This window comes from Triticum urartu, chromosome 4, assembly GCF_003073215.2.
Source record: "Triticum urartu cultivar G1812 chromosome 4, Tu2.1, whole genome shotgun sequence".
NCBI classification, from domain to species: Eukaryota; Viridiplantae; Streptophyta; class Magnoliopsida; order Poales; family Poaceae; genus Triticum; species Triticum urartu.
In genome coordinates, this window is record NC_053025.1 from 435300721 (window position 1) to 435326067 (window position 25347).

At 42.7% G+C, this 25347-nt stretch overlaps 3 protein-coding genes across 7 annotated transcripts; all 3 read left to right on the forward strand.

The window, feature by feature from the left end:
• The first annotated feature begins 4336 nt into the window (after positions 1-4336).
• Positions 4337-11270, forward strand: LOC125551903 (probable protein phosphatase 2C 21). 4 transcript variants are annotated; one of them, XM_048715297.1, is made up of 11 exons: positions 4337-5041; positions 6810-6927; positions 7051-7120; positions 7668-7773; positions 8222-8324; positions 8791-8910; positions 9006-9186; positions 9269-9345; positions 9435-9487; positions 10401-10455; positions 10672-11270. In XM_048715297.1, the coding sequence occupies exons 2-11, from the start codon at positions 6826-6828 to the stop codon at positions 10942-10944; spliced, it is 1140 nt and encodes a 379-aa protein (XP_048571254.1). In that variant the 5' UTR covers positions 4337-5041; positions 6810-6825; the 3' UTR covers positions 10945-11270. The 4 variants fall into 4 exon arrangements, with proteins under 4 accessions (XP_048571254.1, XP_048571255.1, XP_048571256.1 ...); XM_048715298.1 differs by having other exon boundaries at positions 4337-5035; positions 6808-6927; XM_048715299.1 differs by lacking the exon at positions 4337-5041 and adding an exon at positions 5049-5147.
• A 3360-nt stretch (positions 11271-14630) lies between these two features.
• On the forward strand, positions 14631-17341 carry LOC125551906. The gene is made up of 2 exons (XM_048715303.1): positions 14631-14818; positions 16260-17341. Exons 1-2 carry the CDS (start codon positions 14746-14748, stop codon positions 17009-17011), a joined length of 825 nt encoding a protein of 274 aa, XP_048571260.1. The 5' UTR covers positions 14631-14745; the 3' UTR covers positions 17012-17341.
• A 553-nt stretch (positions 17342-17894) lies between these two features.
• On the forward strand, positions 17895-24476 carry LOC125551905 (probable glutamyl endopeptidase, chloroplastic). 2 transcript variants are annotated; one of them, XM_048715302.1, is made up of 15 exons: positions 17895-18203; positions 18965-19172; positions 19295-19405; positions 19513-19558; positions 19639-19748; positions 19823-20326; positions 20778-20906; positions 21198-21494; positions 21672-22130; positions 22319-22384; positions 22498-22558; positions 22646-22795; positions 22883-23020; positions 23543-23823; positions 24078-24476. In XM_048715302.1, coding segments are annotated over exons 1-15 (2802 nt in total). In that variant the 5' UTR covers positions 17895-17962; the 3' UTR covers positions 24079-24476. The 2 variants fall into 2 exon arrangements, with proteins under 2 accessions (XP_048571259.1, XP_048571257.1); XM_048715300.1 differs by lacking the exon at positions 24078-24476 and having other exon boundaries at positions 23543-23827.
• Positions 24477-25347: the final 871 nt, after the last annotated feature.

The window sequence follows — 25347 nt, forward strand, 5'->3', positions numbered from 1 at the left end:
AGCATGGCAAATGAATAAGAAATAAAGTCTACAATCATTTGAGTACATTGTGCATACCATGAGGCAAAAATGGGCATGGCAAATTCTTCATTTATATTGCCATGGCAAATGTAGTTTTCTTTTCCCACAACAAATTTACATTCATTAGTTTTACATGTCAATTAAATAGCTCATGGCAATTTTTTTGCTTTTTCATGGGACGATAGCAAAATTGGCATGACAATTTTAAATTTCAAGTACATTGAGCATGGCAAATGAACAAGAAACAAAATCTACAATCATTGAGCATACCATGAGGCAAAAAAGATTGTGTATTTGGTCATACAACAATTTTTTTTTGAATAAGTGTGTCTCATACATCATAGCAATTGTTGAAACGCTTTTTTGGAATAGTCACATGACAAATGTATGAATTTTTTATCTTCAAAACTTGTTACTTTTTAAGAGCATAGCATTTTTTTAACCTTTTTAGCATGGTAAATTTATTTTATTGCCATGGCATTTTACTTTACTTTTGCCATGTCTAACTTTTTTACCTTTTTATTTTGTTCATGGCAAACTTAACCTTTTTTGCCATGGCAAATTTACCCTTATCATCACGGCAATTTTAATTTCACATACATGGCATTTTTTACTTTTGTCGCTCTTGACAAATTTACATTTTGTTGAAGCATGGCAAGTTACCTTTTTATTTTTGCCATGGCAAAAATATTTTACATCCATGGCAACTTTTGTCATTTTTTTTACTTTTTAGCATGGTAATTTAATTTTATTGCCATGACGTTGTTACCTTATTTTTGCCATGATATTTTTTTATTTTTTCCATGGAAAACATAATTTTTTTATTGCCATGGCAAATTTACCTTTATCGACATGACAATTTTAATTTCACATACATGCAATCTTTACCTTTATAGCTCATGACAAATTTACATTTTTATGGAGCATGGCAAGTTCACCTTTTATTTTTGCCATGGCAAAATACTTTACATCCATGGAATTTTTTTGCCTTCAATTACATTGCCATGGCAAACAAACTTTACATCCTATATTGCCATGGAAAATTTACATTCATTTACCACGACAATAGTACGTACAATATCCAACATCAAGTTTACTTTATAACACATGGCAAATTTTTACTCATACCCACGTCAATTGAACTTCACAACTTATGTCAAATTTAGTCTATAGTCCATGGCAAATTTAGCTTACAGCCATGGCAAATAACTTTACAACCTATGGCAATTTTAGTTTTTTGTACTCATGGCAAACCTACTTTATGTGCCATGGCACACATACTCTATATACCATGGCACTTTCTACTCAACAATACATGGCACAATTTTTTTGTTCTCTACGATGGCGAATGTATCTTATTATTTGTTATCATGCCACTTCTGTTACAATATTTTCAGTTTTTTTTGGATCATCTTCTCAAAACACAATGAACATTTACGTTCTAACATGGTATTTTGTTAATGTCCTTGTGTGTTTAAGATATGGCGGACCTACTTATGTGTGAATGGCAGTTGGAAATTTTCATATATGTCATTTTTAGTTTTGGCAAACTTATGTTCAATCACACCTGACATCAACTATTTTTTGTTTGTTTTCATCCAATTAGTAATTTAAATTCAGGTCTATGCACCACTTTTTAAGTTTTTTGTATCATCATAGTAAAACTGGACCTTTTTTGTGGCCCAAACTATCCTGCCGTTGTTCCCGCTGAAAAAGCCCCAGGGCCACTCAGCTCATAGGTGGTCGTTCAAGTTCGCTCCCAGCACCCATTCCTATCAAACGTTTTTGTTCGAGAGGATGGCTTCCTCATACCGAACAGCCTCCCAAACCGAACATTCAGAAGATATTGACGTCCTTTTCTAAAGTATTTTGGAGCACTGTTTTTTGTCCACACATCCATAATATCATTTAATCGTGAAAATTTGCACCTATGAGAATTTTTTTTGTAAAAAAATCAATTTCACTTTTAATTTGTTGAAATTTATTGTTCATTCCAAGCATTTGAGCTCTAGAATGGCACTTTCGATCTCCAATAGCACCCAAAATTTGAACCAATACCCAAAACCAACAATATTGGTATTTTGCTCCAAAAACTAGCTCACACCTATATATGCATGGGGAATAAAAAGTATGGGTAGGCACCCATATTTTGTGGGTCTTCGCTAGGTGAATATCCATCCGACCAAAAATCATGGTGTGTCTCTCAGTGAAATTTCACCTCACCACGCCGCCAAATCTCGGGTTTGCGTCGGGCGACTCCATCATCAGCCGCTGCAGTGACCACTCCTACAATCACTCGAACCTCACACTAGCCACCACTTGGGACCGCCCGCCACAATCTCCGTTGAGCTTCAAACAATGCTGCCTGGTCCCGGTGATTTCAACCCGGCCCCCGCCATTGCCCTAGGGTCACTCAAACCTCACCGCTAGCCATCGCTCGGGACCGACCGCCATGATCTCCATTGAGCTTCAAACAATGTTGCCTGGTCCCGGTAATTTCGCCCCGGCCCCGCCATTGCCCTAGAGTCACTCGAACCTTACCGCTAGCCATCGCTCGGGACCGCCCATCGTGATCCCCATCAAGCTTGAAACAATGCCGCCTGATGTTGGCGATTTTGCCCCCAACCCCGTCATTGCCCTAGATGGTTGGCATAACCCCGCCACCACCTGCCAAGCCCTATTAGGAGTCAGGCGACGTATACGCGAGTCTAGCAACGACCAACACATTGGCGTTGCCCGGGACGAACTCATGGCGCTTGGGCGCCTTCACCACCAAACTTGGTTTATCGCCTTGGCTCCCCTTCAGCCCCTGCTTCCCTTCCAATGACTTCCCACGGCCTCTAGCGAGTGTCGCAGCCTCGGTTACCTTTGTTAGCCGAAATTGATATCGGTGCCTGCGACATGTTCGACAGAATTCCCCAAAGTTTCTCTGGGCCTATCAACTGGGAGGCGATGATGGTTGTCTTCTACCATGAATGCAGGGAATCGAATGTAGATGCTCATAACATAGCTAAAAGTTTGTTACGATTAAATCCAGGTCGTCATGTTTGGCTTTTGGATCCCTCGAATTATGTAAACAATGTTCTAAATCAGAATAAGTTTTGGGTGTTCCGGTATTTATTTATTTTTGGATTTTTCCATTATCTACCAAAGCAGCACACACGTTAAGATTCCAAAAATTATATACCAAGCTTAGAGGTAATTTTTGGGTCTCATATGATGTCAATAGCCTGTAAGCAGAGTGGGTTGTCTTCATATAGTCCCAATAATTGGCAGAAGGCGACCACTGGACCAGCCGCCGATTCACTTAGTTTCAGACAACATGAACCCCCCCCCCCTTGTTGAGCTGACCTTGCCATTGCTCCATTCCCCATCCGCGCATGTCTCCCACAACACCTCAGCAATGATTGTCTATGTTGCAAAGCACATCCTCACTCCCTGCTCTCTCAACGGCGTGTAGCTCACCAGATTAACAGTTGTCCGGCCCGCAACATCGCGCTACTGCCAGCTTGTAGAAAAATGTCCGCGAGCTTGCAATGAGCGTGCATACTACAATACAGCAACCGCAATCAGTCTGACTCACAACACCACTACAGCATCGATCCATGGTTCGGCTTACAGTGTCTTGAGTGTCGCATCGCATGCAACACAACTACATCGTCTGCAGCAATGAACAAACATGTTGGCGACCCCTCCAAACTTACCACACCGGCGACGTCCGCAACACTGGTGGGTTAGTTGGCCGGCCTGCATCACCGGTGGGGCGCTTGCAACACTCATGCCTAAACAACGAGCTGGCCTGCATCAGTAGTCGTTGTATTCACAACATGTCAGCAATGGCGTGCCCCCCCCCCCCACACACACACACAGAGAGAGATGAGAGTGAAGGAAGAAGAAGACAACTAAATCTGTCAAGATATTTCGGAAACGGAAGGAAGGGAGAGCGACGTGTGAGGGCCCACGACACATGTCGCCAGACGAAAGCATTAGATTTGTACTGAGAAACCTGCCGGGTGAAACAAACGTTTTACTTGGTAGAAAGTACATGCATCACATACCTATACTTTGTAAAGGTTCGTGTTCATATAAATAAAACTTGTCAAAAAAGTCTGAACATGTTCTTTTTAGCAAAAAAAAAAATCTGAACATGTAAAAGACATTCCAGAGCACATGTGGGAATGTTGTTGGTACCGTTGTTTTTTGAGAATCGTTTTTTGAGGGAGTGTGGTGTGGGCTAGGACGGAGCACACTGAAGAGGCCCATATGCGTGTGTTAGCAAAAAAAAAGGCCCATATGCGTGCGCGTATTCGGGACGCACGACGGAGCGAGCTCACAACCGCCGTCAGAAACGAGCCCCGTGACTGCTCGACTTCTCCGGCGAGCCACGCGGTGCTCGGGGGTTCCGGCGGACGAGGAGGGGGAGCGCCGCGAGCGGGAGTCCACCCCAGGAGGCTACTGCGTACGCGGGCGGGATACCCGCCGCGCCGGAGCAGAGGGCAAAGGAGTGGCATCAACCAGCGGCGACGGCAAGCGCCGGGATCCGCGGAGGCCGATGTAGCTCAGCTCTTCTGGCCTCCGCCTGTCGGGCATTCCACGGAGCGCGGCGGCCGGCGGCCACCGACCAACGGAGGAAGCGCGCCGTCGCTGGCCGGCGGCGAGGGGCGCATGGCGGAACGGCGGCGGCGGAGGCAGGAGCACTTCCTCCACGCGCGCCGTACTCCGCACGGCAACAGGGCAGGTGCGCGCGCGGCGCGCGTGGGCCCCACCCGCTGTGGCTCGTCGAGCGGGCCCGGTGGCACGCGCCCGGGCCGTTGGATCGGCCACAGCTGGCACTGGCGGCGATCCAACGGCTCAGGACGCTCGCACGCGCGCGACGGGGGCGAAGGGAAGGAAAGGAAAGGAGACGACGGAGGCCGCGGGTGCTTTATTTGCTGCGCCTGCGCCCGCCTGCAAACTCTGCTCTGCTCTGCTGCACAACCGCCCCGCTTTTGATCCTCCGGAGCGAAGGAAGGAAGGAAAGGTGAGGCGATCAACCTGCATTTCCCCTCCCCTCCCTCCCCATCCCCTCTCTGGTTTCGTCCGCGTCCAACCTAAACCCCAGAAACCCAAACCCCCGCAGCCGCAGGGTAAGATTCTTCTTCTCCCTCCTCCTCCTCTCGCCACCGCCTCTGCTCTGTTCTTGCTTCGTCGCATCATGCGGCGGCGGTGGTGGGGTTTCTGTCCTCCGTCCTCCTCGTTTCGGTTTGGGCGCTGCTGATCGAGCAGAAGGTTGCGCTTCTTGAATCTTCAGAGTCGAGGCCTCTTTTTTCGTGCGTGCGGATTTTGCTTCGGGCCTGCTCCCGTCTCGTGTTCCTTGCATTGCGTCGGCTTTTTTCAAGCTGGTCACTGATTTTCTCGGAGGAGGAGGCCACACAGCGCCGAGATTCCGTGGCGATTTCTGTTCGCCTGTTCGATCCTGCGTGGTTCGTTTTTGTCGCTGCCGCCGCTGCTTTTGCTCTTGCATTCGGTGGTAATTTTCCTGGAGGAGGACGAACAACACCGAGACTCCATGGTGATTTCTGTTCGCCTCTTCGGTCCTGTTTACGTTTTGGTCGCTGCCTCTGCTGCTTTTGCTCTTGCATTTGGTGCTTATTTTCCTGGAGGTGGACGAACAACACCGAGACTCCATGGTGATTTCTGTTCGCCTCTTCGGTCCTGTTTACGTTTTGGCTGCTGCCTCTGCTGCTTTTGCTCTTGCATTTGGTGCTTATTTTCCTGGACATGGAGGAGGACGAGGAGCACCGAGACCCCGTGGTGATTTCTCTTCGCCTCTTCGGTCCTATTTTGTTCGTTTTTGCTGTCGACGCTGCTCTTGCTCTTGCATTTGGTGGCGATTTCTGGGGGAACCCCATCGTTGATCTCCGTTCGCTCTCTTCTGCATCTTGTATGGTTGCTTCTGCTCTTCTCTTGTTACTCTGGCGGCTGATGGTGGTTTTATTTTGTGAGGAGGAGTCTCACGAGCACCACGCTCATCTCTATTCCTGTTCCCTTCTCCATCCGAACTGGATACTCTTCAACTCTTGATCTTCCCATCGTTCTTATCCCTCTTGCTATCGGCAACTCTGACGATTCTGGTGTCGAGAACTCGCTGTTTCTGCATGTGCGTTTTCTTGTCCCTTCACAGCGTGTGGATTTTCTCTTGGAAAACAAAAACAGCGCCCTCTTCGTCCTTCCGCTCTCTGGAGTGCTAATTAATTATTGTTCTCAATCCATCTCCGTGTAGTATCTCGCGCATCCTCCAAGTTCCTCAGAAATTGAGCTTGTCTGTACTTCCTTGGTGGTGCTAACGTGCACTGCAACCTTGAGATCTATAAGTTCTTCCTTGTTATGAATGAGTGTGCTGACGTGAGTTATTTTGATATGTATGCTGTTGATGGCAAAGCCTTGATTCCGTTTTGATCTGCATTGTGTTTGTGCACCTGAGTAATGTAATTTTCTGATTATATAAGCATACCTTATGCACCCAGGGGCCCTTAATCCAAGCATTAGTTACCAACCTGCCAACCTGCAATTGAAAAATCTATAATATATTCAAATAGCGGCATAGATATGTTTTCCATTCTGCAGTGTGCCAGTGTAGTTCCAGTTCACATGCAGTAACATGATGGGAGTTATTTAGCTGTTTTTCTATCAAGTTTGCTGCTATATATATATGCGTTCTGCAGTGCAGTGACAGTACATTCAGTTTACATGCTAGTTTTTGCTGGTAAGGATTTCTAGGCTATGGTGTTTATACTGAAATCTTTCAGGAAAGCAAACCCAGCAATGGGTGATGCAACAACCAAGTGTTCTGCTGGAGAAGAGAATGACAGAATCAAGTATGCTACGTCATCTATGAAAGGATTTCGTGATGAAATGGAAGATGCCGTGAGTAATATTGCAGTACTTTATAAAATTGTTGAGATGATAATTCTGCAGATGTATATAATCAATTTTGCTTTGCTATTGTGGTGAAATACTGAATTTGATCCGGACCCTTCTTATTTGCAGCTCACAGCTGTCCTAGATCTAGATGGTTACAGTTCCACATCATTCTTTGGTGTTTATGATGGCCATGGAGGTTTGATCTTCGTTCTGATACTGTTAGAACATATTCTAAAATTTTGTGCTGTTAGCATAACTGACCATTGCATGCACTGTTTAAAGGAAGTCTTATCATAACATCATATAATTCATAGTAATCCAAGGTACACATCATGTGCATCTGTGTATTACACTATATATGTGCATGCTTTGTACGTTTACTATTTGTCGCAAATTTTGGCTGTCAAAATCTTGTACAATCATGATGAAACAACTGCGCAATGATGCTTCAGTTCAACATGCATGACCAAGTTTTGCAATCGGGTCTGAGCTGATATATAAACAGTGAGGGGCCAAACATTTATTCGATCTTATTTTTTTTAGGAGAGGAGAGGATTATGTTAGGAATATGTTCAGTAGTTCAGTGTGCTTTTTTACAGTAGTACACATATTGAAGGGATATTTCAGCTAGTGTTTGTCTTTGCACTGTTTTGATATATGACCTTGTATAGGAATATGGTTGATTCAGCCTTAGTTTTCTGTTATATAAGATGGTCATGCAGAGTTATTTGTTTCTGTTTCAGGAGCTGATGTAGCATTGTATTGTTCAAGGCAATTTCATATTGAGCTCACCAAGGAACCAGACTATGGCAACAATCTGCGTACCGCACTGGAGCATGTGTATTTCAGGTTATTTTCTAGATGATTAAATCATGTACTCTACATATATAAGTACAGAAGAAAGTGACATATGGAACATGTGTGTGCAGGCGCATACAATATCGGCACAGGCATGCAGTTTTTCAAAAATTCTGAATTTAGCTATAACAGTCACCTGTAAAATTTCATTAAAAATATGACCAACTGTGGCCCCCACAAAAAAACAAGCGTTAAGTGCCTCTAGACATGTTCACATAATCTTCACTCATATATATGCACTTCTTGTTCAATATTGGAAGGCAAAAGGGCCAATGCTACAGTGTTCGAGAAAGGACCAATGTTATACCCATTCCTAACATAGTTGCAATTGCTACCTAAGTTCACTTATTGTCGCATGTTTGGATATGGAATACATAATTGTTTCATGCCTCCATAGTTACAATTGCTACATAAGTTCACTTATTGTCACATGTTGCAGAATTGATAAGAAGTTGAAACGATCGGATGAATGGAAAAGGGAGCCAGCTCATCCTCCTGGTAGTAGAACTTTGAAAAACTTGCTCAGGGCTGCTCTTTGTGAGGTAACACTGAATGTTCTTTAAGCATTTAACTGTCGAAGAAATTAAACAAAATTTATCTCTCGGATAATGCTTCATATTATTATGTGTATATGGAATTGGAAGGGATCGATGGGTATGATAAGGAGGATCTACTGTACGTTTACCCGATGTGCTTTGGAGTTGGTACTGATATATTTAACTCATAATTCCAATTTGTGTTCCATCAAGTGTCTGGTTTACCAAATTGGAAGGCAGATGTTCCTTTATGTTTCTCATTGCACCTTAGTAGTTACCATACTGCCAAAATTGAGGTGTGTTTGAGTTGATCATTTGTTTATTACACCGTTTGCTTCTTTTATCGAAGGGCACATGGGCAAATTCCTTCCCTGGTGGTGTTACTTACTTTTGTTTCTTAATAGTCTGTTTCCCATATGATTTTGGAATATTATTTTCCGTAGTATTACTCAGTTTGGAATTTGTTTTGCAGGAACGTTATGTTCCCCCCCAACAGGAAGGAACCACGGCATGTGTGGCTCTCATTAGAGGTAACCAGATTATTGTTGGAAATATTGGTGATTCCCGTTGTGTACTCTCAAGGAATGGTCAGGTATGGTGACTATTTTCTTGTCAAATTTCTGAGTGGGGCATCCTGTCATAATGAATGTGTCCAGGTAGTGCCTGACAATTCTTATATGCATTTAGGCAAATGATCTATCCACCGATCACAAGCCAGACCTCCAACAGGAAAGGGAGAGAATTGAAAGGGCAGGAGGGCAAGTAACCAGGGATGAGAACCCCCAGAGAGATTTCACAGGACGACTAGTTAGTGTGGACTTGGGCATCCATCGCATCGGGGGGAAATTAGCCATATCCAGAGCGATTGGTATGGTATTTATCTAATTTCCTTTCATTGTTGGATACAATCTATTCATTGCTGATGGGCATTTTGACTACTTGCATCTCAGGTGATTTTCAATTCAAGCAGAACAAAACTTTGTCTCCTGCAGAACAAATTGTGACAAGTAGTCCGGACATTCACACTGTAAGTTTGTAACTATGTTGCGTTAGCTCAGTGTAAATTTGTTTCTGATGAGTGTGTTTTGATGGAAATAACACCATATATTTTTCTAGGTGGACATAACTGATGATACTGAATTTCTTATTATAGCAAGTGATGGTATCTGGTAAGTCTGAGCTAAAAATAACACGAAAGACTGTTTCATTGTGATGACTTGATTCTAAATGAAATACTTGATACATAGTAAAGTCACTCCAGTTACCTTACATGCTTGTTTCATCTTAGGCCAGTATTATTTATCACTCGCGTTTTTTACATTTTGGTTCAGTTAAGTTCGATCCGCACTGTACTACAATGGTCTGAGTTTGAGCCACTTCATCACCATGTGTAATTCAGTTCCCAATTTCTCGAACCGGGGGCTATTAAGTTCTTTTTCTGAGTTCAAGTTACTGAAAGGGCAACATCTGTCAATTCCTGGGTTAATTATTGCTTTGTAGTGCATAGATGAATTAAATTTGATGGTTCCATCATGTTGATTTGCTATTTGGAAATGGTACTTCCTCCGTCTGAAAAAACTTGTCCCAACCTTGTGTCTCAAATGGATGTATCTAGCACTAACTTGGGACTAAATACATTCATTTGAGGGACAAGCTTTTTCGGACGGAGGGAGTAGCATGTTTGATTGCTCTTCTTAACAACCTTAGTGCTTGATGAAGCATTTATTTTGTTCCAATATAGGAGTTGTGCCATGTTTTCCGTCCACGTGGATGGATGCTAAAACTAATAAGAGAGTAGTCACCACAATCTGCTAGTACCCATAGAGACAGATCTTTGTTCTCATGTTTCATAGTAATATACTCCCTCCATTCCCAAATATAAGTCTTTCTAGAGATTCCAACAAGTGACTACATACGGAGCAAAATGAGTGAATCTTCACTCTAAAATATATCTACCTACATCCGTATGTTGTAGTCCATTTGAAATGTCTAAAAAGACTTATATTTAGGAACGGAGGGAGTAATTTCGTTTATATATTACCATAATAAAATTACACATCTCTTGTTTTTCTTCTTCTCCAGGGATGTCAAGTCAAGTCAAGAGGCGGTTGATTTTGTAAGGCAGCGTTTGCAATCCGTGAGTCTTATTTCCTCAACTTTTTTCTGCTTGTCAATGAGACTAACAGTACATTTAAAAGAAACATCCTACCGGATGAAAGAAATTTTATCGGTTAGCATAACGTTGTTGAAGGAATGACTCCACATAGTAACATTCGGTGGTTGTATGCATGGGCTGGTTTCCATTTGCAGATGGAATTGTTGTTCCTGTTGACATATGGTGTGATGAACGCAGGGGGAGATAGATCTGCGTGCCATTTGTGAGAGACTTCTTGATTCATGCCTGGGCCGCCGGAGAATGAGTGACAATATGAGCGTGATAGTGGTTCAGTTCAAGGCGGGCGCCCGCGCCAACCCCACTGCTACTGCTGAAGCCAGGGCTGACGAAATCGAGGTCAGCATCGAAGTGGGGCAGCGCAGCAACGGAAATGAGGACGACGACGGCTCTGTCAACGGCTGCATAGGATGCTTCGGCCGCTTGGATATGTTTGAGGCCGGCCAGGACTGATGGGTGAGCTGTGCACTTACAGTTTTGAATTTTTGATCAAGAAGTGAAAGGTGATACTGAGCTGGGATGGTTTACAGTGCTATTTTTGCTCTTTGTCGGAGACAGAATTCGTGTCTTAGGGTCTGAGCAGTTGCTGTTACTTACTATACGTTGCATTGTAGTTTCGCTGGAGATTTTGCTTGAGAGCCACTTGGATTCACGCACTCTGTTTTCTTCTTCTTCACATCTTGTCTTGGATATCAAAGATGCTTGATGGGGTAGTATAACTATGGATGTTTACTGCCTTGATGATAATTCCTCTACGCAATGCAGTATTATGCTCTCTATGTTTTCTTGTCTGGTGTGCTTTTTGGATCATCAAGTATATATATTTTTGAGTTGGAATCATCAAGTATATAATGCAAGTGTTATTAATGGGCATTAGACTGTGATCTCAGTTAGCTTTAGATATGAGTGGCAGCAGCCTGCATTGCATCAAACGGAAGGAATTCAACGACAAGCACGAGTTTCCTTAGAGCTCTGCCATATTCGCCATACACTCCTTCTCTTCATAATAACTGTCATTGTGGAGGATAGAGGTGAGAAAACTCATCCTAACAGAATCTCTATACCCATGTCTATCTCTAAAAATTATGGAGTTCATTCAGAAACTGGATTGTAGACTCCATATTTAAAGGTTGGGACGCTGTTTTTGGGTGCAGTCCAAAATCCAAACACAAACCGAGGTGGCGGGAGTAAACTTTGAGGGCTTCTTTCTCTCTCTACCAATGATAAAGTTGCTTGTACCACTTTAGCAGTCGTGTTTCCCGCCCACTAATAGCGCCCATCATGTGTCCAACGTGCCCACCGTTATTGCCGGCCATTTTTCTCGTTGCATGCACCGTTTTCTATCGAGATGTCTTGACACACAAGGCCTATCTAACCGCACGTTGCTAGCGGCTATGAAACAACTGCCACCAAGGCATGTATAGATACTCCTTTCCTTCTACCCCCCCCCCCCCCCCCCTCTAGATTTGCCCTCGGCCTTTTCCTATGCCGCCATCTCACCACCCTCCTCGGGCATAGGGAATCACGTGGTTCCGTTGGGCTCCATTTGAGGAGCTACTGTGCCAACGAGATACGGCTGACCTCGAAGCTCATGACATGGCTGGTGTCATCAAGGAGGAGGAGGCGGACACCAACATGATGGCCTCGTCGAAGTCAAAGGTTGAGGGGCCCGTCCTCCAGGCTTGTGGAATCCCACCTGTTGTCGAGCCAACATCGTGTTATGGACCCACAGCTAGGGAAGCCTGGGCCGCCCGCCACACCACCTATCCCATTCTCTTCGATCAGTGGCTTCACGAATATGGATGTGCTGATATGTGCATTTTGCATCACATTTTAATAAGTTGAAGGCTCATCTACCATGTATGTTCACGGGGCTATTTCATCTTTATCTTCTTGCAAGATTGCATTGAAGGGGGCCAGAAAGCTGTCAGAGCCGAAAAAAATGAAGGTTTTGTGAGGGAAAATACCCATGAGCTAGAATATGGCTCGGGTGGGCTGTGGGCCCCACACTCCTTGGCCACACGCCCTAGACCCTGGGTGCGCTGTGGGCCCACAAAGCTCCCCTAGCCGCCTCTTTGCTACATATGTCCATCATCTACTCAAAGCCATCACAAGATATTTTTTTGCTTTTCCGTTAAGAGGGCAGAACATACAATCATACTTTTCTTTCTCCTAAGGTTAACCTATTCGGATTCAGTACCTTCAACTGGGGAATTGGAAACCCTCATTGTCACAATTGCTAAGTTGGATGACTAAGAGCATGTACAATAATGACATATGGATATAGATGTCTCATGAGAAAAAGTAGCTTGAGGCAACTACATTGATTTATTTCTCTCCAACATAAGCTACTACTAGTGAGGCTCATTAAGAAATAGAAAATAGAAACTTTAATACATACTAGAAGAATTGGGGCGCTTTGCTGCGCCGTCGGCGTTTTTATATTTCTTAAAAGAATACCCACTCTGTTTCAAAATATAAATTATATTATTTTTAAAAAAAGTCAAACCTTTTACCTTTGATCAAATTTGTAGAAAATATATCAAATCGATATGATTAGATTCATCATGAAATGAATTTCCATACTTTCTTGTTTAATATTGTGGATACCGATATTTTTCACTCTAAACTTGGTAACTTTCTTAGAATTCAACTTTCCAAAAAATTGAAACCCTTATATTTTGAACTAATGGAATATTTAGTTTGCCGGGTGGGGGAGACATGTAGTGTGGTGATTTTGATGGCCTTTCGTGGTGTGATTATGTGTTATCCGCTAACTAACCTATATTTACGTGAGGGAATTTCTACATCGACGGCAGAATGTACTATATTGGTGTTACACTCTCACATGATGGCACTTTTTTTAAGGTGGTGAAAGGGTGCGCAGAATTGATATGTTTTTGTACGCCTATTGTTACTTATTGATTTGGGAGGTTGTTGGCACGGTCAAATTCATAAACCAAATTCAAAATTTAATACCTCAATTGAATGAAAGAATTTCAAAATCAGGGAACATAGTGAATTTAAAGAATTGAATGAAAAAGCTCCTTGAGAAATTGTTGACCCGATCAAAATCAAGTTATCCAATTGTAAATTGTAGACTTCAACTATTTGTGTGGCCTTCGAAATTAGGAAGCATAGTATATAGTATAAAAGAATTGAATGAAAGAGTGTTGACAAATTGTTGACTGTCAAAATTGGGTCAAATTGGAGACCTCAATTTAATGTTGGCTCTTCAAAACTAGGGAATCTAGTGTCACAGAGAATATACAAAAATTGAAATGAGAGTGTTGAGAAATTATCGACTCGCTCAAAATCGCGTGACCCTTCAATTAAAGACCTCAGTTGAATGTTGACTGTTTAAAACTAGGAAGAATAGTGTTATAGTATATAGTATAAAAGCATTGAACGAGAGAGTGTTAGAAATTGTTGACTCGATCAAAATTAAGTGATCCAATTTTAATTGAAGACCTCAATTGAATGTTGACTTTTAAAACTAGGGAGCATAGTGTTATATATGATACGATGCATCTTTATTTTTTATTTCAACTTTCTTAGCTTTTTACATTCGATCACACTTTTTCTCTCAATCACCTGTCTCTTGCGGAGGATTCTGCTTCCCTATCCAAACCTACTTTTTCTGACATCTTATCCTACATGACATGTGGGGCATCACCATAAGACTATGCATTGGCTATGCCCTAATAATTGGCCTAATTTAATCTATACTATGCTCACTTGCCGGTGACAAACCAAAATAAGATAAAAAGTAAAGTCGTTTTAAAAGTGTGAGTAGTGTCAAAAAGTTCAGATGGAGATAAACGATTTCAATACTTTGCTAATCATGTTATTTTAAAGAAGTCTTTGACACAGTGGCTTCTGAAATACGAGCTTAAAATAATTTTTTTGCTACTCCGGTCAATTCAAATTCATTGACGCAGCTTTAGTACAATTTAGATGACCTACCTAGAGTTTTGTGAATTCCATTCAAACAAGTCGGGCGACTGGGCCCATGGCGTGAGGACCCACCCAACGCCGTGTCGTCCTTCCGGGTAACGCGTATCGCCACGCGGCAGCGGCGAATGGACCCCCTGCGGCCGTTCTTTTTTCTCTCTCTCTTTTCTTCCCAAGGAACCTGCCATTCTTTTCTCTCGTTATTATTCGTTTCTTCCCCACTTCCTCCTCCTCCTCCTCCCACGAGAGGAGAGATCCTTGGTCTGCTGCCCGCCGCGCCGAGCGTGGGAGGCCGCGAAGATGCTCGACATCCAGAAGCGGCGCGTCCAGCTTCTGCTCTTCGTCGCCGGCGTGCTCGCCCTCAGCATGACAGGCATGCTCCCCGATCCGCCCTCCGTTTTTTTTTTCAATTACTGTTAACCAGTTCGTCGAGCGAGCAGGTGAATACTTCTTCGTAGAGCGGCGGATCACTGCGCGCGCTTGCGCGTGTAGTTTTGGCGCCTTTCGGCCTTTGATTCGGCGATTTTGGGTGGTGGGGGTTGTTTCCTAGTGAAGAAGAAGTGGGTGCGCATTTGGCTGGTTTCGAGTGGGATGCGTCTGATCTTGGGTTTCTAGACGACGGTAATTGCTACGAAGAGCGAATGACTCGGTCAATTGGAGGTATACTTCGTAGGTCTGGGTTGATGTGGGCGGTAGAATTTGAAGTGTGAGTGCCTTAATTCAGAAAGCCATAGATTTCGAGTGAAGTCGGTACTAACTTGTTAAGGATTGATTGCTTAACTGCTTATAAGATGGTGATTAGCCTCTGCTCATAAGGTTAAGTTGAACAAAAAATAAGAACAACTGAACACTGTCTAGCATGGTTGGTAGTTCATACTGATTGATTCATGAAAACACTTTATATATATGAACAAACAGTCTGTCTGTCTCAGGGCTTGAAGGCAGCGGTGCATGCTCGCGTACTGTTATGACGAAGAACTTGGAGTAGCAATTTTTTTGTCAGTTATATCGTTGTATTTAACTGGGACAGTGATTCTGTCTGGTACCATGAGTGTTCACATGCACAATTTACCCACATGTTTCGCTTACTCGAAAATTCCCGCATACTTGGGGGCTTGGCAAATGTTTGGAGTGCATTGGTGGCTGAAGCCATGGATGCAATTCATCATGTAAGTTTCTTCGATGGGATGGATAAAGTCACCCTGGAGACCGATTCCCTTGTGCTAAAAAATGTTGTGACTAGCAATGCTCTGGACCTGTCGGAGAGTTGTGCGCTGGTGAAGGAGCTCAGGAGTAGCATCTTTTATTTTGCTTTCATTTGATAACTGTGATGTTGATTTGATTTCATCCCACAATAGTGTAACAAGTAGTGCATTTACTTGCAGCTAAGGATTGTATCAGGGATTTGGATGACCATGTACTGTGGACATCCAGTTTTCCTGCTGATATATCTTGTGTGGCTACTAGCGTTTTTGCTATGTGCTCATGCTGATGTCTTCCTCTCAGAATTAACAAATAAAAGATCTCCATACTAAATTTTCAATCACTGGATCTATGAGTCTTACATTCTTTTGGAAAGGTAACTCTTGCCCTGTTGCTAAGTTGACATATGGGCAAGCCATGATCTTGTAGAAAATGGCCGTATTGTAAGAATTATAAGGCACATTGATAGTTTAACATGGTATGCTATTGAATTGATATTGCTCTTGACATCCAAATTTTCTCCTAGATAGTATCTGATGATTTCATTTTGGAGAAGTAAGCCGGATGTATGTCTTTGTAAATTAAGCTTAATCAAAATTTGCAATTTGCAGCTGAGAAGTGCAGGGAACTTGTCGGAAAGGAGGCTGCATCAAAGAGTGGGCAGTTCACATTCATGAACTGTTTCGATATGGGGTCGGGCAGCCTTGCATGCGCAGGGAAGGAGGGGGTGAAGCTGTATGTGAACAACCTGCGAAGCGCACACATAGAAACCGTGCGGCAGCGAGCCCTTGAGAAAGCGTTGGCTGATGCTTTGACAGAAGGCCTGAGTCCTGCTGAGGCAGCCAAGCAAGCTCAGAAGATCGGGGCAAAAGCGACGAAGGTGGCCGCTCGTCAAGCGAAGAGGATATTGGGGCCGATAATTTCCTGTGGCTGGGACTTCTTCGAGGCAATGTACTTTGGCGGAAGCATGACAGAAGGTTTCCTCCGGGGCATGGGCACCTTATTCGGAACCTATGCGGGTGGTTTCCATGGCGAGGAGAGGCTGGGAAAGCTTGGCTATCTCGTTGGAAGCCAGCTAGGCAGCTGGGGTGGGGGAAGAATCGGACTGATGGTCTATGATGTCATCAACGGGTTGAACTACATGCTTGAGTTTGTCCGTCCAGAGGAGTATCGATCATCATCTTACGCAGCAGAAGAGGGCTCAGAGTATGCAGATAACTACAGAAGTTCGTCTTACGTATCAGAAGAGGGCTCAGAGTATGCAGATAACTACAGAAGTCGCGAAGGATATGAGCCAACATACAGTGAGACGCCAGAAGAGGCGCAGGCGGAGGAGGATTCGGGGGGTTTCAGCTTGTTCTGAAACTGCAAGCTTGGATATCAGCCGACTTACACCGGGATGGCAGCAGGCCAGCAAGCAGCACTTGTACTGAACTTGTTTTTGCATGTCTAGATGGGGAAGTGATTCTTCTCTGTGATTCTTGTATGGCCATTGTGTATAATAGAAACATTTGCATGCAACCACGGCTCTGGCTGCATGGTCTAAAGAGCTAAACATGAACAAAGAACACATCTGGAGTATCTTGTAGCATACTTGGGGAACACAGGTCTCTAGAGTGAATTTGCTGTATACGTGTCTGTCAGTTCGTTTATAATTTAATTTAACATAGTTGGGCAGATGCCCCTTCATTTAGCAAGAATATCTTCAGGATTAGCTCCTTTCTACTCTTTTTTTTTTGACTTGTTGCACAATTTATTTGCAGTTTGCTTCACACCTCGTTAACTTATCTCTACTATCAATATCAAAGGGGAGTCTATAGTCGTCGTGATCAGGAAAAGATAAACTGGAATCCCGGAACCAATCATTTGTCCAGTGTCACCGTTTGGTCAGCTCATGCCGCAAGCAACCCGACATCGCCGCATAAACTTCCGCAAAAGTTTCGTGAAATGTCGATAGCATGACTCCATTCCGAGTAAAGTCGGAGCAGATTCCAGTTAGTGATGGTTGGACCTGGATGTACTTTGTTGTTTCTAGTGTTTTTTGTACTGCCACGACGGATGATGAACAGGTCAGAAGTTTTCTCGCAAAAAAAAAATCAACCCAAAGCGTACTATACTAGTTCTGTGTGTTTGAAAAATGTATTGAACATTTTTATATTTAAGAGATCTTTTTAGGTTGAAGCATTTTTCAAAAGGGGCCAAAATATCTTTTTGTGCACCAAAGAAAAGGTATCCCACCATCCGTCCTGCACTATTCTATGCTATCTACTACGTGTACTTGTATAGAAGAAGCAGGGAGGGAGGCCGAGAAATCATGTCCGCCCTTTCCATCCTCCACAGGGCTTGCCTCCGACTCGCCCTGCTCCCGCTCCCGCTCGCGCCTCTGCGCGCTCCCCTTCGCTCCTCTACTCTTCCGCGGCCGCTCCGCCTGCCTCGCCGGGCCGCCATGAGCTCCGCCGCCTCCAGGATGTCCCACATCGCCGCCGCCGCAGCCTCCGGGGAGTCCAATCAGCCGGCGGCGGCGGATGCGTCGGGATTGGGCCAGGAAGACGACGGTCGGTGCTGCTTGCTTTTTCTTCTTGGACACTTGGTTGATTTCGATTGTTACTTCGCGTCGTTTAGTGGATTGGGCTGCTTTGGCGGGGGAGAGATTGGAGCTCTGCTCTTGGATCGGTTCCTGGAAACATACTAGTACTAGTTGTCTTCAGTTATGATCTGGATACTGGATTGCTCTTTATGGGTTGGTAGTGTATAATTTAGATTAATCCGACTTGTTCTGGTAGAGATCACATCACATGCCCTCTCTAGCTCACTTCAGTTATCATGATTCGGCTTGCTCGTCATACGACTGTTAAAGCTAGACTAGATGGATCAGCCTGACCTTTGCTCCTTATCATGCTGTGTTTAGCTTAGTAAGAGACTCTTTAAGAGAGCATGTGGTTTGATGTCTCAAGTTCTCTTGTTCTGCTTACACGAGGAATGCATATAACCCTAGAACTGTTTCAACAGGTTTATGATAGTGGTGCTTTTGCTTTTCAAGGAAATAATTTAGCAGCTTTACTTCTAGGAGTTAAATGTAAATGTATGGGTTCTGGGGCATTGCCTAATTACTGGTGTTGATACACAAACATGATTCTTAGGGATGGGTGGGTGGGGTGTAAGTGGTTTCTTTGAATGGAGCTGTATTTTTGTGTGCACTGTGAAGATCTCTGCATAAAGTGCTGTTTGAGCTGCCCTTGTCCTGGGTTTAACTGTCAGAAAGTATAATGCAGACTAGTGGTACAGTGAACAGTAAACGTATTTGCGTATCATGCAGATCTTTCACTGGGCTACCGCCTTCCCCCCAAAGAAATACAGGACATTGTTGATGCACCACCACTTCCTGTTTTGTCGTTCTCACCAAGCAAAGACAAGATTCTATTTCTCAAACGTCGAGCGCTTCCACCACTATCTGATCTCGCAAAGCCTGAGGAGAAACTTGCTGGTGTGAGGATTGATGGCCATTCTAATACTAGAAGTCGAATGTACGTACTGTTCATGCTTTCCCCGAAATTTCTGTCGTATTATTCCGTTTCACTTTTTAACAAGTTCATTATTACGCTTTACATCATGCCATCATTGGAAATCTGATTAACCTAATTTGTAGGTCTTCCTACACTGGAATAGGTATCCATAAGCTAATGGATGATGGAACTTTGGGCCCAGAGAAGGAGGTCCATGGATACCCTGAAGGAGCAAAGATTAATTTTGTTACCTGGTAAATTTCCAGATTTTTGTATCAAAGTAACTTCTATCATTTTATGGGTACTTATTTGTACTGGATTACATCAATCTTGACTTCATGTATTGAATAATGTGAATTAGGTCACATGATGGTCGTAATCTATCATTCAGTGTTCGAGTTGAAGAGGTAATTGGTTGGATTGGCTTTGTAATAGGGATAGTTGTTATGTCTCATTGATTAGCTATAACAGATTCTTATCCAAACAGGAGGACAACAAAATCAGCAAGCTAAGGGTATGGATTGCGGACGTGGAATCTGGAGAAGCACGGCCACTTTTTAAATCTCCTGATATATACTTGAATGCTATCTTTGACAGGTAATAAACTTCATAATTCCATGCCTCCTATTTACTATTCCTACTTCCAAATAATTGTTTCTACTATTTTGCAGCTTTGTATGGGTTGATAACTCTACTTTGTTAGTCTGCACTATCCCTGTATCACGTGGAGCTCTACCACAGAAGCCATCAGTTCCATCTGGTCCAAAAATTCAGTCTAATGAGACAAAGAATGTGGTCCAAGTGAGAACATTCCAGGATCTTCTGAAAGATGAATATGATGCTGATTTATTTGATTACTATGCAACCTCACAGCTCATGTTGGTCTCTTTGGATGGAACTGTGAAGCCAATGGGGCCTCCTGCTGTATACACATCCATTGATCCATCACCAGATGACAAATATTTGATGCTTTCTTCTATCCACCGTCCATATTCCTATATTGTACCCTGTGGAAGGTTTCCAAAGAGAGTTGAATTATGGACTGCAGATGGTAAGTTTATTAGGGAACTTTGTGACTTGCCCCTTGCAGAGGACATACCAATTGCGACGAGCAGCGTGCGCAAGGGAAAACGTTCAATCTATTGGAGGCCAGACAAACCTTCAACTTTGTATTGGTACGCAGAACAGCACCCAAAACATTAGTTTTTTGTTTGAAACTTCAAAATAGAATCTGGATACCTGATGCATGCAAATCATTCAAACTATTAGATCTTCTGTGTACAAGCTTTGCTCTATGGTGCAAGTTTGGACAGTCAAGAACATCTTTTATTTGTCAATACTCCATATCACAAATAAGTGGTGTATTGGACATGTCTTAAGTCAAACTTAAAATTGACCAAATATTGTTCTGAATACGTAGACCAAGTATATTCTTAATATAATAATTTTCTTGTGTTTTGTGCATATAATATAGTAAAAAAATAGTGGTCAAAGGCAATCTTGAAGACCGTGTCAGTCTCCAAAACGTCACCTATTTGACATATGGAGGGAGTTTATATAATATGTCAGTGTGCTTATGTCTTATTCCTTGTTCTAACTGGGTTAGTTTATCCTTCTTTTTCTTAGGGTGGAGACACAGGATGGTGGAGATGCAAAGGTTGAAGTTTCACCACGTGACATTGTTTACATGGAAAATGCTGAGCCCATAAATGGCGAACAACCAGAAATCCTACATAAACTTGACCTCCGATATGGGTATGTTCTCTGAACTTCCATTTATCTACTCAAGTAGGACTGGAAATCTTTGTTTCACTGCACGATGTTATGGTTAAGCTTTGTGCTTTGACATAGGGCATTACTGCTAGCAGGAAATTTCAAATATAGAGTACTGGTGTAAAATCATCCATATAAAATTGTACATAGGAAGTCCTAATCCAAATCAGCTATTCTTTTTACAACGTCCTATCATTTTTTTTTCATCTTGTGTGCCAAGTAATTAATTATTCCCACTTTACTCTCTCTCTTGCTTTCATTCTGTTGGTACAGAGGAATCTCTTGGTGTGATGAATCTCTTGCTTTGGTGTATGAATCATGGTACAAAACTCGGAAAACAAGAACATGGGTGGTTGCTCCAGACAAGAAAGATGTCAGTCCGCGCATTTTATTTGACAGATCTTCAGAAGATGTGTACTCTGATCCTGGCTCACCAATGCTGCGAAGAACTGCCATGGGAACATATGTTATTGCAAAAGTTAATAAACAAGATGGAAGTACTTACCTCTTGCTGAATGGAATGGGTGCCACACCAGAAGGAAACGTTCCATTCCTTGACTTGTTTGATATGTATGTCCAATTGTCCATATCCATTAATGATTTCATTTGTTTTGTACTCCCTCCGCAAAGAAATATAAGAGCGTTTATAGATCACTAAAGTAGTGATCTAAACGCTCTTATATTTTCTTTAGAGGGAGTGCCATGCATTCTAGATGCCAGCTGATGCCTTTATTTTTGTTTTTGCAGAAATACTGGAAGTAAAGAGCGAATATGGGAAAGTGACAAGGAAAAATACTTTGAAACTGTTGTTGCCTTGATGTCAGACAAAATTGATGGGGACCTTCCCCTTGATCAGTTAAAGATACTTACATCAAAAGAATCAAAAACAGAAAATACACAATATTACCTACAAATTTGGCCGGAAAAGAAGCAAGTGCAGATTACAAAGTTTCCCCACCCATACCCCCAGCTTGCTTCATTGTATAAGGAAATGATAAGGTACCAGCGCAAAGATGGGGTTCAACTAACAGCAAAGTTGTATCTACCTCCAGGTTATGATCAATCAAAAGATGGACCTTTGCCATGTTTAGTTTGGTCATACCCTGGTGAGTTTAAAAGCAAAGATGCTGCGGGACAAGTACGTGGTTCCCCTAATGAGTTTTCAGGGATTGGTGCTACATCTCCTCTTCTTTGGTTGGCTAGAGGGTATTATTTCTCTTCTTGCTATTCAAGGAAAAAACACATGCCATTTATTTCCTATTGTTGTTTCTCATGACAAAAACCTGATTCGCTCCCTTAACCTCCAAATCTAGCCTAAGTTAAAATTTGATGCACTTCTTCCGAATATGTTTCTTTCTGGCACATAGTCTCACTCAACACACTTTGGTTTGCAGGTTTGCTATTCTTTCAGGTCCGACAATTCCGATTGTTGGTGAAGGTGATGTAGAGGCGAACGACAGGTGTTTTTGTTATTTCTGCCCTATTGCATTTCCTTCTATATGTCCGAGATTGTGAACTATACCACACTTGTGCCATGGAACTAATTCTATTGTGAATGCAAATTGTTTTGTAGTTATGTGGAACAACTAGTAACTAGTGCAGAGGCTGCCGTCGAGGAAGTTGTCAGGAGAGGGGTGAGCATTTCGTAATTCTTTTTGTGAGCCTTTGTGGGCAATGACTTCTAAGGGTTTGGTATGATATCTTCTATCACTTTTCTATAGGTGGTTCATCCTGATAAAATTGCTGTTGGTGGTCATTCGTATGGTGCATTCATGACAGCAAATCTCTTAGCTCATGCTCCTCATCTTTTCTGCTGCGGAATTGCTCGTTCTGGAGCTTACAACAGGACCTTAACTCCATTTGGTTTTCAGGTACACACTAATGCTGAATGGGTAACTGCCAATCTGGTGCAGGTTTTAGTTTTTCAGTCTTTCTTAACCGCCTGCATTGTTCTGCAGAATGAGGACAGAACACTTTGGGAGGCAACTAACACCTATGTGGAGATGAGCCCTTTCATGTCGGCTAACAAAATCAAGAGACCAATATTACTTATTCATGGGGAGCAAGACAACAATTCTGGAACACTGACAATGCAGGTGAAGTCCTAAGCATCAACTTAATTTTAACCTGTGACTGTAAGATAACAGTCATTTTGCAGAAGGGTTAGTGGTGTTCAACTTTGAACTACTGCTCCCACCTCTTTTGTTTGAATACTTTTAATCACAAATTCATTTAGGTGTGCATAGTTTATCTTGCAAATATATTTGTTTTTCATGTGGAATCTCACTAGTAGTTGTATAATCGACCAAGCTGCTAAATTGATAGGCATAGTGTAAACAGACACTGTACCAAGACCCTAAGAAATTTGATTTGTTGTTCCAGGTTTTGCGTAAATGTAATTGTCTACCTACCTCCTGCATCTTACATAGTAAAGTAATACTCGGGTTAACGTTGCCTGAAATGCACTGTCTTTTGAGAGAAGCAAAATCTGTGCATTGTTATGGGTTGATGTTTTGTCCTAATGTTCATACGATTGTTTATTTCCCGGTGTATAGCTAATTAGCTGTTTTATTTGGAGGATAGTTTTGTATCACCTAACCTTGATATTTCAATTACAGTCGGACCGATTCTTCAATGCGTTGAAGGGTCATGGTGTACAGTCTCGTTTGGTAATACTTCCTTTTGAAAGCCATGGGTACTCTGCCAGGGAGAGCATTATGCACGTGCTTTGGGAGTCTGACAGGTGGCTGCAGAAGTACTGTGTAAACGGCACTAGCAAGGCTGATTCAGAGACAGCAGCTGATGGAGAAAGTAAAAAATTGGCAGCCAGTGGTGGTGGAGCAGCATCTGAAGGTCTAAGCTCCGACGGATTCTCATCAATCCCACGATCGCTTCTGTGGTAACTTCTTATTGCTGCTTTTCTTATGATGCTAAAATCCATTTCGTTGCTTACTCACCATCTCATCCATTTCCTTATCGACGCCAAATCATATTTAAACAAATGAATTTCAGCAGCTTGTTATTTTATGTAGCTTATTATAGAATTAACATCTCACTCAGTTAGGTGTGCATCCCGTCCATGTTAACATTTGTATGTTTATTACGATGTATGCTTCAGTAAAAAAGGTGATGAATTCTTTTCGTGTCGTTCAGATCAACTACTGTTAAGATGTACGGGAAATAAAATCATCTCTGGACAGCATGCACAGGCCAAAAGGAAAATAAAATGTGCTGCCGAACTTGTATGAACCTGTGCTTCTTCCAGGCTTAAGACTGGATGGCCATTGTATTTTGACTGCATTTCCGCAGAAGGTGATTGTTCCATAGATTGGTGGGGGTTAAGGAAAGCTTCACATTGTCGGATATTGCGCCCTGGCTGAATTCTCAACTGTAATTTTGTTGGTGGGGACGCCCAAGATACTGTAATTTTGTACCCACTTAGCGACAATGTACAGGTGTAGACTAGTGCGTACCATTACCAAAACAGTCGCTGCGTGCAGTGTTCTATTGTTTGACCGCGGAAATAAATTTATGATGGAGAACAGCTTAATATGTTGGCGTTTGAGATTACTGAACTGAAACAATCAGTGAAGTTCATGTCCTGCTCATTCTACTGTTCTTCGGTGAAGTCCTTGGCAGCGTGTCCAAATGAAACGTAATCACTAAGGGCAACTCCAATGCCGGATCACCAAATTGGAAACATCCGAATTAATCTCTCGTACATGAGGGCAACTATAACGTGGATCATCAAATCGAACACACCCAAATGAAATGTAATCTCTAGGACATAAGGGGCAATTCACGTGGATCACCAAATCCGATACATAAGGGCAACTCCAACGTGGATCATCAAATCATACACACCCAATCTCTAGTACATAAGGGGCAATTCACGCGGATCACCAAACCCGATACATAAGGGCAACTTATGCGGATCATCAAATTGGACACACTAAACGTCCACAGACACTTCCAAAAACAAAACATCGGACATACTAAACGCCCGTAGACACATTTAAAAATAGTTGGTGGACACGTTCCAAAAACAGCGGGTGGACGCTCTTTATTTTTCGGAGACACGTCTAAAAATAGTTGATGGGCACGCTCTTTATTTCACACACTAAATGGCTGTGAACGGGTCCAAAAACAGTTGGTGGACGCTCTTTATTTCGCACACACTAATGCGAACACATCCGAATACAGTTGGTGGACGTTCTTTATTTCGGACAAATTAAACATGTGTGAACACTCAATACTTTCTCCGTCCGAAATTACTTTATTATACTACAATGGATGTATCTAGACGCAGTAGTGGTGCACGCTCTTTATTCAAAAGATAAAAAGCGACCTGGAGGAAAAATACATACTCCCTCCGTCCGGAAATATTTGTCTTAGGAATGGTTGTATCTAGACTTATTTTAGT

Bases quoted from the DNA above. Each gene is read 5' to 3' on its own strand.
- LOC125551906 (XM_048715303.1), top strand. From the start codon at position 14,746: ATGCTCGACATCCAGAAGCGGCGCGTCCAGCTTCTGCTCTTCGTCGCC. The intron at 14,819-16,259 runs GCATGCTCCCCG...TGCAATTTGCAG, and splicing joins GCTCGCCCTCAGCATGACAG to CTGAGAAGTGCAGGGAACTT.
- LOC125551903 (XM_048715296.1), top strand. From the start codon at position 6,784: ATGGTGTTTATACTGAAATCTTTCAGGAAAGCAAACCCAGCAATGGGT. The intron at 8,325-8,790 runs GTAACACTGAAT...TTTGTTTTGCAG, and splicing joins TCAGGGCTGCTCTTTGTGAG to GAACGTTATGTTCCCCCCCA. The intron at 10,456-10,671 runs GTGAGTCTTATT...TGATGAACGCAG, and splicing joins TAAGGCAGCGTTTGCAATCC to GGGGAGATAGATCTGCGTGC.
- LOC125551905 (XM_048715300.1), top strand. From the start codon at position 17,963: ATGTCCGCCCTTTCCATCCTCCACAGGGCTTGCCTCCGACTCGCCCTG. The intron at 22,385-22,497 runs GTGTTTTTGTTA...ATTGTTTTGTAG, and splicing joins GATGTAGAGGCGAACGACAG to TTATGTGGAACAACTAGTAA. The intron at 22,796-22,882 runs GTACACACTAAT...ATTGTTCTGCAG, and splicing joins TAACTCCATTTGGTTTTCAG to AATGAGGACAGAACACTTTG.